The 18653-nt window shown below is 39.6% G+C and overlaps 2 protein-coding genes across 3 annotated transcripts; both read right to left on the bottom strand.

Annotated features, from left to right (window-relative positions):
• Positions 1 to 695: 695 nt before the first annotated feature.
• trafd1 (TRAF-type zinc finger domain containing 1) lies at positions 696 to 8512 on the bottom strand. 2 transcript variants are annotated; one of them, XM_072387886.1, is made up of 13 exons: positions 8423 to 8512; positions 8115 to 8188; positions 7728 to 7780; positions 7484 to 7615; positions 6706 to 6759; positions 6180 to 6615; positions 5785 to 6078; positions 5645 to 5709; positions 4423 to 4683; positions 4151 to 4289; positions 3308 to 3524; positions 3081 to 3138; positions 696 to 1717 (listed from the first exon to the last, which is right to left on the bottom strand). In XM_072387886.1, exons 3-13 carry the CDS (start codon positions 7764 to 7766, stop codon positions 1679 to 1681), a joined length of 1734 nt encoding a protein of 577 aa, XP_072243987.1. In that variant the 5' UTR covers positions 7767 to 7780; positions 8115 to 8188; positions 8423 to 8512; the 3' UTR covers positions 696 to 1678. The 2 variants fall into 2 exon arrangements, with proteins under 2 accessions (XP_072243987.1, XP_072243988.1); XM_072387887.1 differs by lacking the exon at positions 8115 to 8188 and having other exon boundaries at positions 8423 to 8488.
• A 560-nt stretch (positions 8513 to 9072) lies between these two features.
• Positions 9073 to 17623, bottom strand: mob1a (MOB kinase activator 1A). Its single transcript, XM_072387885.1, has 6 exons — positions 17433 to 17623; positions 16091 to 16257; positions 14640 to 14733; positions 13403 to 13536; positions 12356 to 12519; positions 9073 to 11044 (listed from the first exon to the last, which is right to left on the bottom strand). Exons 1-6 carry the CDS (start codon positions 17444 to 17446, stop codon positions 10967 to 10969), a joined length of 651 nt encoding a protein of 216 aa, XP_072243986.1. The 5' UTR covers positions 17447 to 17623; the 3' UTR covers positions 9073 to 10966.
• Positions 17624 to 18653: the final 1030 nt, after the last annotated feature.

Here is an 18653-nt window from a genome sequence, read left to right as displayed (position 1 = left end):
AAGTTAGGTTAGGAGCTCCCTGAGAGGCTTTTCACAGTTTTTTATTTATCTTTTAAATCAGTATGCTTGGGCTCTCCGTTGAAGACCGTCATTCCTTTTTTTAAATCCTTCTTCACATAAAATCTCATCAATAAAACTCAGTGCTTTAATATGTTGATTCGCAAGTTATTAACCCTAAAAACAATTTACGTGAATATTGTGAAATACGACTAAAAGATGCCCAGAATATGTGAACTTTCAACAGAAAGTAGTTAGAAACTTCCTGCCAATAAAATACTGAGCATGCCGTCAGTCTATTTTCCTGCTCATTGGTTCTGTGTCAAGTCCTTCATACGCTGATTCAAAAACATCTGCACTCGCAGTTTAGTCTGTATGACATAACCTCGAGTTCTCCTTTCAAAGAACACTTAAATGTAACAAGGCCAAATTCCCCCCATAACACTGAGCGTGTTAAGTTTTTTTATTTGCATGAAAGTTGGCGATAAATCCAATGCTGGGGCTCTTTTTCTGCTTCATCATCCCACACAAATGCAGCCACATACTGTCGGCAGCAGACAGGAGAGGAGAGGATGCAGCAGAGTGAGGTACAACACGACGACATTTGAGTCTCGTATCTTTGCAACAGCGTGGTGCCGCAAGCGATGAATTCATGTTCCCCGAGGTGTGAACAAACTGCAGCCACTGGACCATCAGTATTCTCATTAAAACATTTAATTACCAGAGACAAAGATGATCACAACAGTCGCTCTTAGCCGCGTTTCAAAACTGCTCAGGTCCAACTAAACACAGGTGATCTCATCGGTGAGCTGCTGCTCTCTACTCGGGGCTGTTGTTCAGGAAAGAACGGAGGTCGCCGACTCTTCCATAAGCGGCTTCCTATTTCATAAGCATTTCAAAAGTGTTACACACAAAATATATCTTATAAACCTTCAATTTGTTTCAGAGGAGCAACAAAGACTTTTCAGACTACGAAAAAAAGAATATCATATTGGAAACAATTTGCTTTTAAAGCCATATAAACATAATAAAACACACATATAGATCTACAGGCTGGATTAAAGAGAATAACTAAAAAGTTTTACTAAGTAGTGACAGAAAATTATTAAAGACAAATATTCAACAGTATAAAAAGACCATTTTTCAATTTCTTTTCTTGATCAAAAGATGCATAAATGTATCAAATCTGTTCCTCAAACCCTTTTTAACAAAATAATCAAAGTGCTTAACGATACATAAAGATGCAGAAACTGAGAGGAACACAGAGATACTCAGTAAGAACTGTTCAACGGGGGGGGACAACAAGACGTCCTTTGCTGCAGTGACACGGGAAAGATTCATTTCAACAAATACTTAAAGTCATGTCCGTTTTTTGATGTTTTCGTGGAGTTAAAACAAATACGGTAAAATAAAATAAAAAAAAAAACATCAAATCGCTCTCAAAAACTCTTCAGTTCAGCTGGACAAACGTTTGAAACAAGAATAAAGAAGAATATGCTTGAATAAATCAAATTACTAGCTTTGACATTAGTAGTAAAATTCATCAGAATACAAACTGCAAGATACTAAAGTTCCCACAGGCACTTATCAGATACTTATATGTTTCGAAAATGTGCAAAAAAGATACACAAAAAGCAGAGATGGAGGTTTGGCTTTTTTCATTTTCCACGAGCTCCAGTTCTCACTCTTCCTGTTGCTCCTCATTCTGCTTCTTGGGCAGCTGCAAATGGAAAAAAAATGCAATGAAATGTGTTTAAAGGCAAAAAAAGTCACACAGAGTGAAAAAACAAAAAACAAAACAGATATTTTCCTTGGAAAAGAAAAAAAGAAAGAAAAAAGTAATTGTTTTTAAAGCTCTGCAGGCAGCAGCTTGCGTTTGATTCTTCTTCCTCCGTTTCACTGGCTCCCCACCTGGGGTCTCCTGAGGTCACGGCGGATCCACCAGGCTCCACTGAGGTGGTCTAAATTAGATTTGCAAACTTACCAAGTCGTATCACATTTACTGGGTTATCGAATGACGAGGCGCATCAAACGCTGCTGTTACACACAGAAGTTCGGAGGCAGTCGTGTCAACGAGCGTTCGTGCGTTTTATAAAATGCCAGAAAAAATAAATGAATCGTAGAATTCCTGAAGGCAACACAGGACAACATGAAACAGGATATCACTTACCCACTACAGTGAGGCCAGTAGGTGTATGGAGGCACCAAATCAAACAGAAGCTCTCTGTGGTTTGCGTGAAAACTGAAGTACGAAGATAAAAACCCATTTCCACTGCAGATTAAACAGTCTGCCAGCAGTGAGTGAGTGTGTGTGTGTGTGTGTGTGTGTGTGTGTGTGTGCGTGTGTGTGCGTGTGTGTGCGTGTGCGTGTGCGTGTGTGTCACACCCCGTCACAAACAAAGGTCAGCCAGTATTTGTCATTATCCACCTTAAATTCTGGCATTGTTTGGCTCTCACTTCTCATTAAATATCTTTAAACCTCACCTAAAATGATTTCAAAATATTCTTTTTCTAAAACTCATTTGGTTTATTCCAATTGAACCCAGTTCAATGCGTTTAAAGGATTTCTGTCCCCCGCCACCAACAGACGTGTGTGACACACCATTTTATCTGCAGGCCTCCTCTCTTCTCCAGCTGTGAACAGGATACAGGAAGGAGGGCAGAGGGGAGGGGATACCAAGGGGGCTTAGAGTGGATCTATGAGATGAGCCTTTTATGACGCGGCTGATGAGAAAACTTCTCTTTCGTCTCTTCCCCAACAGCCGGCCACTGATACAGGTCAGTATTTATTAGAAGCCATCATTTTCTTGGTAAATTTGAGTTACTTTAATGAAATATTCTGTCTGTTTGAACCAGTCTGTGCTTCTCCGCTTTTCTTATTGCCTTACAGGTTTGTTATATGACTGGCTAAAGAAGAGGATGAAGATTTCCGATGTCAGAAGCAGATGTTTATATCCAGTCTCCCCCACCCCCCACATTTTCATAGCTTGAACAAGCTCCCCTATAATAACTTACAATCAAACATTAAACACTTAACCTGCAGGCAACCACATGTTAACATTCACCGAAAACATTGACCGTACCTTTGTTACTGGGTTCATTCGGGTTCCTCTCCCTTCTTTGTCTTCTGGGTTTTGAAGTCTAGTGAAGGAGTTCAAATCAGAATATCAACTTACAAACTGCAATTACATATCTTGACAATAAAGTCAAATTCGTTACTTGTCCAAGAAAGTCTAAATCGTAGGAGAAAAGCTAAAAACAATTGTGATGAAACTAAAACTGTGGCATTGCTCAGATTCAAAGCTTTTACCCCTTTAACGAAGCAGAACCGGGCGTCTCGGTGTCGTAGAAAGATAAATGAGCGCCCTCTGCTTCCCTGCCCTGCTGAGGTCCGTTCCTCGCAGAGACGTCACAGTTCAGCGTCTTCTTCTGATTCGGAAGTTCAGAGTAGCTTCCCGGCCATCCTCGTAAGTTTGGTCCTGGTGACGTGTCTTTGTCGTAGCTGAAGTCCTCGTGCAGGAAATCGCCTACATGAGAGGAGGACCCGTCATACAAGTAACTAAACAAGGAAGCACGGCGGCCAAAAATTAACACATACGTGTCTTTTATTCCCAGTGTAACATAAAAGGTTGCAATTATTTTAAACAGGTATACTGTGAATGGATAGAAAAACATGATAAACTCTATAAAATTTTGAATATTGAGATTTTGTACGACTGCATTTACACATAATTTGAAAAAGAAGCATTTAAGAGCCATAACAATACAATAATCATTCACCCCAGACCCTTTAGTTTTACATCACGTCTTCTGCTTTTTCTAACAATAAAAATGTGATCATATTTGACGGCACTTCAGAGGAACCGAGCGAGGCAAACAGGTGCTGGTTTTCCTCTAAAACATGTATGTCCTCACACAGAGAAAAAGCTCTTTCTTCAGCAAAAAGGCCCTCAGTAAACATTAACACGGTTGGAACTTAACATTATTCTGAAGTACAAAAAAACCCCAAAGATCAGAACCATGGCCCCGTGAAGCTGAAATCAGCAAATATTGTTCCGGCAATAATATCTGCTTAAATCCAAATGATTTATTCATATTAAGTTAGACACATGTCATAATTCATCTATCTTTTAGAACAACTGTGACTTTTTACCCTGGTGCTTTATTCTTCTCTGAAAATCTGAAGTCATCTGCCCAAAGGCATCTTTAGCAGGGCTTAGTGGTTTTTTGAAGGAAGGCTGCGCTGTATTATTCAGTGGATGGGCAGTGTCAGGGCGCATATCGCATTTGTCCTGAGAAGAAAAAAAATAAAATAAAAACAAACACAGAAAACATAAAATATTCCAAATGTTAGAACATGCATATGCAGGCCTTTAAGTCATGAAGTAGATGTCAACAACAACCTCCAACAGATCAGTTTGATACCTGATGGTGAAAGACAACAGCCTCCTCGAGAGCCACGCCACAGAATTCACACGGAATAACAACGTCGCCCTCCAGTGGACTGGCTGGGGGACTGTAGGAGGCGGGGGAGACCGACCGAGGGAAGGTGGGAATGTTCGAGGCAAGCGTGTTGGGAAGGCTTTGCATCAGTCTTGAAGTGTCCCTGCTCATTCTGTCCTCTTTGGGTGGAGAAGGGGGTTGCTTGCTAAAAGACGCAAAGGCAGAGGCGGGACTGCACCCGGTCTGCAACGAATCAAAGCGTATGGTTAACATCAATCTCTATCCCGCTTGAGCTGAGTCATCATGTTCCCTTTAGATGTATATAAAAGCCAGAGTTCACAGTCCAGCAGCAGACAAAGCTGTTCGCTGGACTGTGAGCGGTCTAAAACAAAGATAAAAACTGGTGTGGACATGTTTGAATCTGTCTGGGTTTAATCGTTTTACATCAATGAAAACACGGACAAAGAATTTCTCAATCAACTGACAATGCAGACAGACAACATTAGTTCTCAACCACTGAGCGACTCATCAGCATCAGACTGGTTTAATCTGTTGGTCCAGTTCAGATTGTTTCAGACGTGGATATGATGTAATCAACTGGGATCACAAACCGACTTAATCTGGTGACATATTGTTATTGTATCAGCTTGGCAGGTTTTTCCTCCAACTTCAAGTATTAATTCAACTTTCATAAGGACAAACCTACCCGAGGGATAACAACTTTATGATGCTTTGGTTTCACTGGTCACATGCTCTTTAATCCAGAGACAAAACTGGTCTTCAAACACAAGCTTTCAGTTATTAGCCTTCGGTGAAAAATTAAGAACTAAGGAGTCCTTAAAGGCCGATAGAAAGATTAACTTCTCTTGGTCTGAGGATAGTCAGTTTCTTAAAACCTCGCAACAACAAAAAAATAAATAAAATTTGGTTTTCTCTAACCTGTAATGAATCTCCTTACAGCTGAAATATATTACAATAATTCTAATAATAACAATAATAATGCCAATACATTAGCCTCAGCAGCCAAGAAAGCAAAGACTACAAGACTTTATGTGTAACAAAGCAGCTTTTAGGCATCCAGTTAATTTATATTGACCAAAGTGAGTTTTCTTGAGCTACACCAAGTTTGCTGGATAACACAAACAAGAGCATCATGAGTCACAAGGTTGGGCTAAAATTAATTCAAAAGCAGAACTTCTCAAACCTGATGCAAAATGAGGTCCTCTTCTGGAAACAGCTCTTCGCAAAACTCACATGGCAGCATAGCATCTACAAAAACATTTGTCAGTGTTACATAAACCGACAGCAGAGTAACATGTAGGATTATAATCTGCACCGACATACCCGTCTGATCGTGATCCTGGATTACACTTGTGCTGGTCTCTGCAGTGAAGTTTGGGTAGTTGTTGTTGGGCGTGGGGAATGAAGAATTTGCGGATGTGTTGGACTTCCCAATCTTGTGGTCCCAGATATCACTCCACATGTCGCCCTCCACACCGCCGGCCACAGATTCTCCATCACTCTGCAGGCTGAGAGCCAACATGTAGTCCAGACCCGATGAATCCTCATCTGGTGTGCGCTCACTCGGCGGCCACGCACTGCTGCTGCCGCCATGCCGAAAATCATTCTGCTCCAAGACTAAAAGAAAAAAAATTAACCAGAGAATTATATGAGAAAATAAGTGCAGCTGAACAAAGAAAAATCAACATTAACTTTCCAAAGACAAAACCAACACTTACAGCGGCTAAATGATGTATTACGAGGTGCAGCATTCTTCCATTCTCCTGAGGCCTGATGTCCCCTCGTAGTGTTATAAACTGAGGGGTCAAATGGCCGAGGAAAGGACAGCTGCTCCGCTGCATTGATGTTATTATTCTTGGGTCCCCTCTCTTGGGCTCTCAGGAGGTTTCGGATGGAGTGAGCTTCAAACCATGCACCTGAAGACTGTTCTGCCGGACTGCGACTCATCCGACTGTTGTTGCTCTCTTGGGGTGGTGTGAGGCTCCCACATAGGACTGGATGCACAGCTTGTTCGCGCAGCATTATATTGCACTTGCACTGAGGGCAAGGCTCAGTGCGTGTACCACAATAATCCTCATGCTCTTTGGACTGACTAAAAACAACCTCCAGTTCACAGTACTGGCATGGGACAAGCCGCTGAGCGCACTCAGAGCTCTGCAAGGCACAGTCAACATGAGAACAATTTAATCAAGATGGTTAAATGTCAAGAATAATAACAAAGGAATAAAAAGGTCTATCTCATACCTGGTGAACCTCAACATGATTCTTCTCAATCTTTAGTCCACATTTGCATGTGATCTGAAAATAAAGTTGAAATGCTTTTAAAGTTACAATCACCAAGTCTCAGTCTGAAGTTACTTTTCTAGTCAATTACTTTCTTTAGGACTAAGGTCTCTGGCCACTGCGGTATGGGTTCATTCTGGTATGAATTTTCACATATACACCGGCTGCATGAGCACTCTTAGAAACAATCAGCAACATAAGTATTGAAAAGAAAAAAAAGGCTTGTTTATTAATAAAGTCATGACCCCATGAAGTGCCCAATAGAGTAAATTAAAATGAATAAATGTCAAACAGCTTCCTCCCCGGTTTCTAATGCTTTCCTATCAGCAACTAAACAAAAAGCACCATCATGACATGATAGACCATAGACTAAAGCCCTGACCAATAAACAGATGGAGGAATATAGCAGAGTCAAAAAAAGTCAACCAGTGTACCTAATTTCCCCTTCCAAAATGACCTAAATAGAGACGTCACAGCGCCCTTCTGTCTTTGTGTTCAACTGTTTGAGACGAGCGATACAGCATAAAACATGGTGAAAGAATGAAAGAGACTGTAACAAGTTGAATGAATTTTCCATGCAGCTGTATCCACAAAATTACCACTTATTCATCAGTGTTTATTACTATCTAAAAAGAACTATTTATATACGAATGGATGGATGGATATTCACATCATGTGTCCTCATTTCCACCCATGGCTAAAATAATGTCAAAGATTCAGATCTGCTGTTCATATGCACCTGGGTATGTTCCTGCAGCTTGTGCTCCTGAAGATCAGACCTGGGCACTGGCTCCTGGCACACGTCACACAGCTCAATGTTTCTTCGACAGTGAATCTCATGGGTAGTAAAATTAGCCTCTGGAATGTCGTGCTTGCTAAAAATGCAACAGAAATAAATATATATAAATGTGTGTGTGTGTGTGTAGACTAGAAAGGTTAACACCAATCACATATTCTAATCAAGTCACCCAAGATATTTATACTTGCCAATTGCCACAGAACTGTGTGTTTTCGTCTGCCATGACTTTTCTAAAGCCTGTGAACAACAAGTAAGGTTATTAAGGACAAATATTACCATGTCAGACTCAGGAAAAGGTCCCAAGAGAAAGTATCATTTAACCTTGCCGTGTTTGGCGAATAGGGTGTATGTAGCATGAAAACATGCATAATTTATAACTGCATGAAGGCATTTGTTGACTGATAAGAATAACAAGTGATGTTAAAGTATTGGGGCGTAGACTTACAGCAATAGCTGTTTAGCAAACCCATTTAAAAATAGCCCCATGGATCATGGAGGTTGGGGTAAAGGGTCGGAGCCATCACTGTTTTTCACAAATGAAACTGATTATCAGGACTTTCGCTTTACTCACCCGGTGATTCCAGGCAGGCTACTAATGATAACTGACGACGACAGCCTATATCGGCAAGGCGATTCCCCGTCAACCTTAATCAACAAGCATTTTTAAAAACTTCAGAAAGTTGTACAGTGTTAGCTCCGTTAATATTTAGTTAGCTATGTAGCTTAGCATTAAAATCACAACTAGTACCCAACACGTAGCATTAAGTTAACGTTAACTTTATATGCGACGTACAAAGTACTGCCGTGTCACGAAGCTAATGTTACGGGTATCGTGGCTTCTTCTTTCACGCAAAATGAACACACTGGTTTTGAAATTACCTTTTTGACAGTTGATATTGTTTCACCAAACTCACAGACGTTAGCTAAATACTTGACGAAAACTAGCCTTTAAATACCGTTTTGTTATTTCCTCCTTGCTCGGTTATGACGTAGGGATGTATTTTGCCCCAAGTGTTGACTCTCAGGATGGTTTCTTTAGCATAGATACAGGGAAATCAAACAGTATCTTAACAATGTTTAATACAGACGTTGGACTATATCGCAATGCTGAACATTAAGTTCACTTTGCAAAGAACGAGGCAATAAATGCTACAAAGCCTACTGGTTAAAAATATTCCTGTAAATCTAAACTAGGGGTGGAAATGCTCTGGTTTTTATCGGACTCGATTTTGATTGGTTTACTGAAAACTGTGCACCGCCTGAAAATGTTTCGGGTGATACTACTACTTTCTGAACACAGGTTCCTCCATTTATTTTTCGTCTGATTATTTTACTTTCTTATTTATATTGTTGAAAAATATTACATCACCCAAAAGCACTTTGAGGTCAACACATGTTGTCAATAAATTAACAATACAAATAAAACTGAAACGTATTACTGTTCATTTAAACGAAAATGAGTATTACAAGAATTACTTGCTCTAACACACAAGACATGAAACCCAAGACAGAATAACAATCAATAACACATTGTCCTTTCAATGTTTATTGAACTTTTGATCTATCAATACTGTCATATCAGACATTTTTGTTTTATTGTAAGGCACAGTCTTGTTCAGAAAAAAAACACTGATCTTATTTACAGTAAATGTTTTAACGTGGTAAACACATTCTCAAAACTCCTCTCAGTCTAAATGACAATCCAATGTGATTGGACCAAAATGGTAAAAACATAGAAACTTTCAATTGATTTCAAAACCCTCATTTTTTTTTGTATGATTGAAAAAGTAAATTTGACATTTTACAATATAATATGAAATGTAATGAAAAGTTTAAAAAAAATTGTGAAAACAAGAAATACATAAAAAACAGTGGCTGAATATAGATCAATAAGTATTGAGTGGACACGCCTTCAGATTATCAACGTCAAATAATGCTGGTTTGATACTTCTGCAAAGCATTTTGTAGGCCTAAAAGTCAGTGGCAGTTAAGGTGAACTAAACTTTTGATCATACAGTTGGAAAGCTTTCAGTTATTTCTCTGTCTTAACATCCTCTCTTACAAAGTGGTAAATTACAAAATGAAGACTCTGCTGCCTCAAATTTCACTGGTTAGTTCCTTGTGATGCGTTGAACTCATTTAACTGATCATAATTGGTTACACGATTGTCTGATATAAGATTAGGTCCAACACACACACACAAAAAAAATAAAAAATCCCTTGATCAACCTTCAAAAGACTAAACATTCAGGAGGAATATTAGCTGCATCAGTTCTTGAAATGATGGCTGTAGCCGGCATAAAGCCCACCGACTGTGGTAATTACACGTTGACTAAAGACTGATAAAGATCTGAATAACAGCTGTGAAATGATCATTTCTAAACTTTCCAATACAGGAGGAGTGGTGGGGGGGTGTAGGGGTTCTTGCTCAGCACCAGAGAAATGAACTAAAATGACAGCTAATGTAAAAATTCACATTACACTTGTCATTCCATTGACACAATGAATGTACAGTACAGCTCCCCTTTACAGGTTCATTAAAGAGGTTTTAAAAGCTCTTGATGAGAACTAAATACTTCAAAGGTGGTGTAACGATAAACTCACATTTCGCCATTTTCAGAAAATGAAAAACACAATATTGCGTGACCGACATAGCTGTATGTCGTCAACGGTGGTGGTCTACTGTGTAGCATGCCTTGATTATCTATAATTGCATCTTTTATACATTTAACTCGCACTTAAGTGGACTTAAAGAGGGTATCGATAGGAACCATGTTAGTAAACATGACAGTGAGCTTTATATGCTGCATATATTTTTGTGCCCGCCTTCATTTATTGTGTTGTTAAAGGTTCAAAGGCCCACACAAGACCCGTTTCATGTCACAACCTTTCTTGCCATCTCTCTGGTTTCTCTCCCCTGTATACAAATAGACAACTTGATAAAAAAAATCTAAGATCTCAATATTTGGTCGGTCAATCACTGTAATTCTAATCATTCAAAATGAAAGGGTAGGAATTAATAACTTTCAAGTGTTCAGACAAACCAAACACTGTACAGCAACTTCTGAAAGAAGACAAACTGTTTTTCAGCCCCTAAAGTTCTTGGTCCAATATAAAAATTCACTGGGCTGCTTTTATAGAGTAAATCAGCACAGTTCTTTGAAAAAAATAATCTTTCTTTACTACACCATCTTATCTAAAGAGGCTAAAATCAGGAAAAAGGCTCGAAGACAGCATACAACAGAAAAAGGAATAAAGGGAGAAGTACAATACAAACATTCAGGAAATGCAAACAAGAAGGCACAGACTTTAAGAGTTGAGGCTAGAAGTCACAGAGGTAGAGGAAGTCAAGGAAGGACAAAGAAGAGAAACACTGCTATCAAAAAAAACCAAAACAAAAACAGGGCAAGTGTGATGAAATGTCTATCTGTCCTTGGATCCAAGCTTCTCGATCAAGTCCTGCAGGGGAGCAAGTTCTCGTCTGTCGATAAGGTTGAACTCCTGCCAGAAGGAAAAAAAAATATTAAAACTCCAACACATTTTGGCATGTGGTTTTGGTTCCGTGTAAAACGGGACAGAAACTAGAGGCTCAGTGCAATGTTTTTCACTGAGGACAGTTTGGGACTTTGAACAGCGATGGCTGCAGCATTCGAGACGCAACCCGCTGCGGTTCCCAAATGTGCGGTATATCCCTTTTAGTTGATACTTCCAACTGCCAAAACGATAAACTACAAGAAAACAACTGGTTTGCAAAATGTTTTTGTTACAGATAAACCCACAAATTTGACAGATTATATAGCACATCATTCACATAATGTATTTATGTATATTTATATGGAAACTATAAACTTCCAGACCCCTTCATGTCAGGAGAAATTAAAAATCATAATCAGAGATTAAATTGTCTTGTTAAGCATATGTTAAGGGCTCCTGAGCTGTTTTAAGAGACACGTTGTATCTAAAACATTGTTTTCTGCAGCTAAAGTGGCCACTGTAAAATTTGCACTGTACTTTATGATATCAAACCCTTTGTACAACAGCGATACCGTCTCATCATTGTATCTGCTTTAAGTCCTGGGTGTCAGAGTTTATTGGTGGGCAATATAACCACCAACCCGTTTCACCCGATTAATTTAAATTATTATCAAATTACTACCATTAAAGGTCCTGAAAGTCCCTCACAATGTGATTTAGTGATGAACATTAAAGGGGAACATAATTTCATGGAGTCTTTTCAGTTCAGGACTGAAAACTAAAACTGAATTTACGTTTGTCATAATTAAACTATATATTATTATAATATATAATAATTATTTCAGTAGGGGGGGATTTCTTCCTGTAAAAATGGTCATGACTGTAGAGCGCAGCTGTAGTGAGAACCCACATCCCTCTGGTGGTTTCAGATGTCCTTTTACAGGCTTAATTTGTATTTAAGTGATGGCTCCTCGACTCTGATGCGCAGCTTACTGCTCTGAAAAAAGGACAACGCGTGCCGCCTCGATACGTACACGACAGAACTATTACAGACAGCCTGCATAACATCTGACAAGCATGGTTAAATGAGCAGCACATTATGTTAAATGAATAAAACACAGGACTACAACAGCACATAAGTGATTCAGGGAGGTGTCTATGTGCTACTCAGCAACAAGGTAGAAGCACGGTGTGAGGGAGAGCTGGCCTTCCACTTCAGTACAGGAATTACTTCTCAGTAGGAAACAACTTCTCCAGAAAACATGACTCTTTTCAAACGTTGCACCACTGCCCAAACCTTTGCATACACAACATCACGCTACGGCGTGAAAATCTCACCTGGACAAAGAAAATGAAGTGCTTGAAGGAGGTGTTGAGGTGAGCCTCCTCTTGCAGCTGCATCACAGAGTCAAAATGTTGGTGGTAGATGTGAGCGTAAACTCTGAACAGACGCTTCAGGATGGTCTTGGCCACAGACATGAAATTCTTGGGAAAGGGAACTCCTGTGGGGCAGAAGGGGATGGAAAATGCTGATGTCAAGAGAAGAGCACGAGCAGTTTCAAATATCCACTACGCCTTTCAGCCTACGTCAGAATGAGACTTCAGCTCACAGCACTTTTAGCTCATTTACCGTTTTAAAGTTCAAGTGCAAGTATTAATAGCCATTGAAAACTGTCACTCACAAACACGTGCACAAAGTAGCAAATCAAACCGAGCAGAGGTGTAGTTTAGTCACACATCACAACGCTTTTGTCAAATCCAACCCACTTGGGTTCTGATACACAACTGCTAGAGGATTTAAAGTGACAACTTTCAGTTATAATGAGACTGTGCCACCTTCACAAACAGAAGAGAGAGGCAGCGTGGAAGCTGTAAAAACCTCTATACATAGTCCTCCAACTTCAAAATGAACACTTGCAGTGAGAATTTAACAAGCCGAGACTATTTTCAAGAGGCATTATTTTGCCTTCAATCTGTTTTGAGACGCTTCACCTGGACTGAAGTGACTGACTTGGACCGTCAATAACATTACACGGTGACTTTAAAGCTTCATTCTTCTAAACTCGCTGAACTCCTTGGGTGCACGACTTAAGAAACAGAGGCTTTTGTCTGGTCTTTTATGTCTTTCAGAAGCCAAGATGATAATCTCTCTAATTCCCTATTAATTCTCAAGGGTTAAAGTGAGAGTGAGAAGAAGACTGTGAGCTTTAAGTGAGAGGACATACTTAAATGTAAGTAGCTGTTCAGTCTGCAAGAGAATAACGTGACTGAAGTCTGCTTGATGTTGGGTTTTTTTTATCTGCCTTAGTATAATACACTTCTACAAAAGGTAAAACTGGAACCAAAGTCATCCTTTAGAAAAAGTCCTGAGTAAGTGAAGCTCACCAATCTTGGAAGGGAAAAGTGTCTCATCATCCAGCTGATCCTGCACCCAGGTCATCAAGTAGTCGATGTACTTGGGTGCAGAACATTTGATAGGCTTTTTAATATTGGTGCCATCAGCCCAGTGATACTCATACCTGCAAAGAAAGAACAAAGAGACGCAACATGAACTCATCGTGCCTTTCTGTCAGGATATGAAAGCATCATATGGCAGCAGATAAGGGACAAAAAAAGAGCAGCAGGGGAAATGCAAACCTTATATTTTTCGACGGACGCTATGTAAACAGGAAGTGAACCCCCCCCATCTCTTCCGACCGATTAGAGACTGAGCACAGACAGTCTTGGCAAGAGAGGCTAGAGGAAGTGCCTAAACTAGATTCAAACAGCACAGCTTCTACAGGGACCACATGCAGCTTTATTCCTGTTTTCTCATGTGACGCTCAGAGGAAACGTTTCAATTTGATTAAGTATCACTGCCTCGCCCATTTTAAGAGAGTACATCGTGGGTCTTATAAGATATAAATTAATGCCTCAGGAAAGACTTTGTGTGCGTTTTATAAATAAAAAGACACCAAGTGTACCTCACAAGACTTCTATTCATTTGTTGGAACACGTGCTGGTTTAGTCTGAATTTATAGAGATTTGTTTGTCTGTTTAGGAGCATCATGACCGCCTTTCATAAAATTCAAAATGGAGTCAGTTGGATCTCTATCATCGCTGGGTCTGCAGATGTTTGTTCATTTCTGATAACTGACAACTACTGAACAATTCCAATCAAATTGTCTTTCCACTCCTCCTAATCAATGAGCTGGATAAGCCTGTTAACATTGGACGTTGTGGTTATTTCACCGGAGAGCTTCAGAGGCTCTGAACACCACAAGCTGCTAAAAGTACACTTCCCGTCTGAACTGTGTATTACATCAGCTTTCACTTCACATTCTACGAGCGATTAAACTTGCTGAGGCTGACATTACACACAGCCTACATTTTTTTTGTTTGTATACCCAAAATACCAGTCTGGGGACAATGCAAGTACAGTCAAGTTAATGCTCTGATATGTTACCACAAGTGATGTCGTCATTTCACGTGACTTCATTTAACGTGTCCATCATCAGGAATGAGTAAATAAAGCAGCTAAACCGTATGAATTTCATGTCTCACACTTTTAACTTTCCAACTATGTCGGATGTGGAAACAGACCTCAAAGCAGCGGGCATAAAAAACAGAAGGTTTGCGTCACCTGGGCCCTGCAGACATCACAGAGCAGCTGGTCTCGGTGCAGAACTCAGTGATGGTGCCGTACAGCATGTTGATCTGGTTGAAGAAATCCACGGCTGAAGGAAGGAGTACAATGTCGGTTTTATTACATGATTACAAATATGACGTAATAGAATAGTAACATTTAGAAACAATAACGTTCCACTGATCGGCCTTTGAAGTGACCACGGTGGCATTATTTGGGAAGAAAATCAGCCGACAACAATCCGTGCCCGATTGATCCAGACATTTTAAGTAAGGCAAATTTATACATACTTGTCAGGCAACAACTTCTGTTGCCATGCAATACAAATGGAAAATCTGAAATAGCCTCATTTTCCACGACTAATCTAAAAAGTGAGTAACATGGAGGCACTGCGTTCAAAGCAAAATGACAGAAGTTTTTTTTTTTTTTTTAAATGTAAAAAAATTTCAAATTAAAATACTGCAAAGTCGGTTTCTTCAAATTAGTCTGCAAATTAAAATTTAAAAAATGATCCAACATCCACTGTGTATACAATAAAGTCATTTTAACATGCTTTTGCAGACATAAACAAACACTGCAGATTTTTTTATGCAAGGGCAGCGCATTAAACTAAGACAAGGCCATCAAGCCACTTATCTGAGAACTAGCTCGCTAACCGTTCTGCCATCATAGAAATGGATCTTCCATGGCTGTCTGAAGATGAACACTGAGATGAGGAAAAGGCCATTTAATGATGTCGGAGGACCTTCAGTGGACCTAAGGGTCATTTAGCAATTTTCTACTGCAGCACTGAGATGTCCATGAGTGCACGTTCCTCTTGTGTATGAATTTTCTGAAGAACCTATGTTGCACCACGGAGGTTAGAGGGTTGTGTACTTACACAGAGAACTGTAGTTACAGGAGTAAATATGCCCTGAAGACACTCAGTGGTTTGATTTAGTACAGAGCTGTGGTGAATTGAGGATCACAGCCAACGCCTGCCTCCTTTTTCCACCTGGTAGCTTAACAAGCTTTCACTGGAGACAGGTGGGATTAACCAGGATAATACACCACAGTGATATAATCATAACAGCTGGATTGGCGCTCTCCCTGTCCGGCTGCTCGGGCTGTCATCTCAGCCGCATCATCAGCTGGTGGTGTTCATTTAAAAGCTGCTCTGTTCATCAGAGCCTCAGAGCAGAGAACACTGCTCACTACGGAACAATTCTGAAATCTAATTATGTAAACTGGTTGACTGTTTGAGTCATTTATGTCAGGCTGGATGATTGACAATATAATTTTCCCAGGATGTGACAATCTTTGAATCTGTTGTTGATTTGATCAATTCCGCAGCTACCATCACTGCTGAGTTTTCTACGTTATCGGTTGCCGTGTTGACATTGGCAATTGATGAGAACTTTATAGACCAGGTGTGAGTTGTTGTTCTTTTTTTGTATTCCTTCACTCACTGTTGACAGCAATCCATTCATTGAGATCCTCCCCCTCAGGCAGCATGACGGCCTGTCTCAGATTCCCGCTGCCCAGTGTTGCTTCGGCATGCTTCAGCAGCTCATACTGGTGGGAGCCCTCTGGGATGTTTTTCTTAGGCTTGAAGGTCTTAGATGAGCGACTGCCACTGCAGACAGTAAACACAGATTAAACAAAAAAAAAAAAACTGTATGTAAACGAGGAAAGACTGTAAGACTGTGCCAGTTCCACCTGGATCCTGCTTGATGTTTGATTTCCCACCGAATCAAATTCTTTATAAATTAACATTCAGCAACTGTGCAGCACAGTGCAGACACATTTACATATTTACACAGGTATGAACCATAACAGCGTTGTACAAAAACAGACAACGGTCAGAAAAAAACGGTCATAACAGAAAACAACATTTTAGAAAACAGCAATAACGTAAACCATTGTTTTGTTTCATATTTTTTAAGAAGCTGCAGTTTTGACTGTTTTCAGAAATGACCGTTTGTTTTGCACACCCGGGCAAAAAAAACAAACCTGTCTCTGACATTAGTCAGTACAAACTATTTGACTTGACAGTGACATGTTAAAAGAGAGCAGTAGGAGCTGATCTTTTTGTCCTGGGCCTTGGTGAACTAAGATCTTTAACGTCTCGTCTGTGCAGTCAGCAGCTGTTGGCATCATCGATGAATACCTGCGAGCACACAGGTGGTGTGTAATCTCTGTCAGATTAGTTTTACCCACGTTCAACCCAAAAAGACGTGTTGTGACTTGTGCTCAGAGCAACGGAGCTCTAGCACTCTCTGTCATAACCTAGATAGAGTGGTTAGACTGTTGGTGCAACTAACAGGAAATATGACTGTATGACGATGCGACTGTAAACAACGGAAGGATTAATTAACTTTATTAAATATATATTTAGAAACCTCAAGTAAGACGCGTAATATATGACCTACTCAAGTCTTACACGAATAAAATAAACAGTGATAATACATGCTATCTTGGCGAACCAGTGGTATTTTGGAGTTACGGTATTCGTCGGCGAAACAACTTACTCCAACTATTTTCTATAAAGTTCTGGTCTGCGAAGGCTGTAAAACTTTAAACACAGGTTGCAGACAACATTGCGTCGACGGCTGATAATATTGCATGCGAAAAGGCGATATAGGCTAACCCTAGACATACTGGGTTTGCGAAGCGCCAGGCAGACTAGTTTTCTGTTAGTGTCTCATTTTAATGTTGGTAACTTCCCTTGGGGGAACTTCGCAGAAGTGCTGCTAACGTTAACCGCAAGCTCCGGCTGTAACTCAGGAAGATCATTTTTACTTTACTTACAACAGGAAGCTCATCTTGGCAAATAAATCGACGTAGAGCCTCAATTACAACTCCTGACCTTGGTTAAGTCAACAGGATTTTGTTGCCGAATTGGACACCACGAACCACTTATCAACGGTGTCTGCTAACAGTTGAGGCTAACATGAACTGAACTGCACCCACTACTGCTCTTCCTCTGCCGATCATCTGTAGCAGGCCGACGGGCAGACTGTCGCCCCCTTCAGGCTGCATGTAGGTACTATCACTCCACAGTGTGGCGAACAACTATCAGCCTCCAATTTATCATGTACCATAAACAGTTTTATTTCCACCATTATAGAAATAAAATTCTGTACAATTACACAGAGAAAACCTAAATTGAATAGTTGCTGCAGTTGTAGAAAGCATGTCTGAATAAACAAACTAAAAAAAGGGCCAAAGTAAAGAAATCGCCAACACATTCATTATAGTAAATGCATTATACTCATAGAATGTATTAATTCAAGTATGTCTGGCCTTACCAATTTCAGCCTAGATTTATTTCACATACATGCCATGTAAAGTTGGAATTTACCTAAATGCATTTAATCCAATACTCTAAATATGGGTATATTGCCAAATTTTTCGTCTCACAACTCAATTTTCTACATACATTTGAAAGGCAAATACATAACCATCTGGTATTTGCAATGAAGTAAATGGGTTTTAAAAATTGTGTAATTTACAGAGAGTTAAAATAGCATTAAACCTCATGACAAAAGCTTTTTAAAGAAACTCTACCCTGTTTACCAACACGCTGCTGCTGTGTTAAAGTGTCAGTTATAAGGATCCAATAATACATAATGATATAACTCCTACTGGAGCCATTCTGCTTAAATGAGTACTTTTCTTTTTAAAAAGTTTTTATCATGTTTTTATGATGATATTTCTATACTCTGTATGTATACCTCTGCATTTCACTAAAGATTGTACATGCACTTACTTAAGTACTAACCCCATAAATTGGAATTTTGTTTAATTGTAGCCTATAATTTACTTTGCCTCATACTTTACTAGGAGGATTTTGGAAAGAGACATAAAAAACATCAAAGAAACCCCAAATTACTCTAAAAAGAATGAAAAAGATAAAATTAAAAAAATGTTAGAAGAAGTCAAGGATTACAACAACATGAAACAAATTGAATCTATTGGAAAAATAAATGTTAAAACAGTACAAGTAGATACAATACTAAGACATTGAAG

Source organism: Leuresthes tenuis, unplaced genomic scaffold (genome assembly GCF_036924035.1).
Source record: "Leuresthes tenuis unplaced genomic scaffold, fLeuTen1.0.hap1 SCAF_6, whole genome shotgun sequence".
NCBI classification, from domain to species: domain Eukaryota; kingdom Metazoa; phylum Chordata; class Actinopteri; order Atheriniformes; family Atherinopsidae; genus Leuresthes; species Leuresthes tenuis.
The sequence above is the reverse complement of the archived record's forward strand: the minus strand, read 5'-3'. Positions and strand labels throughout refer to the sequence as shown.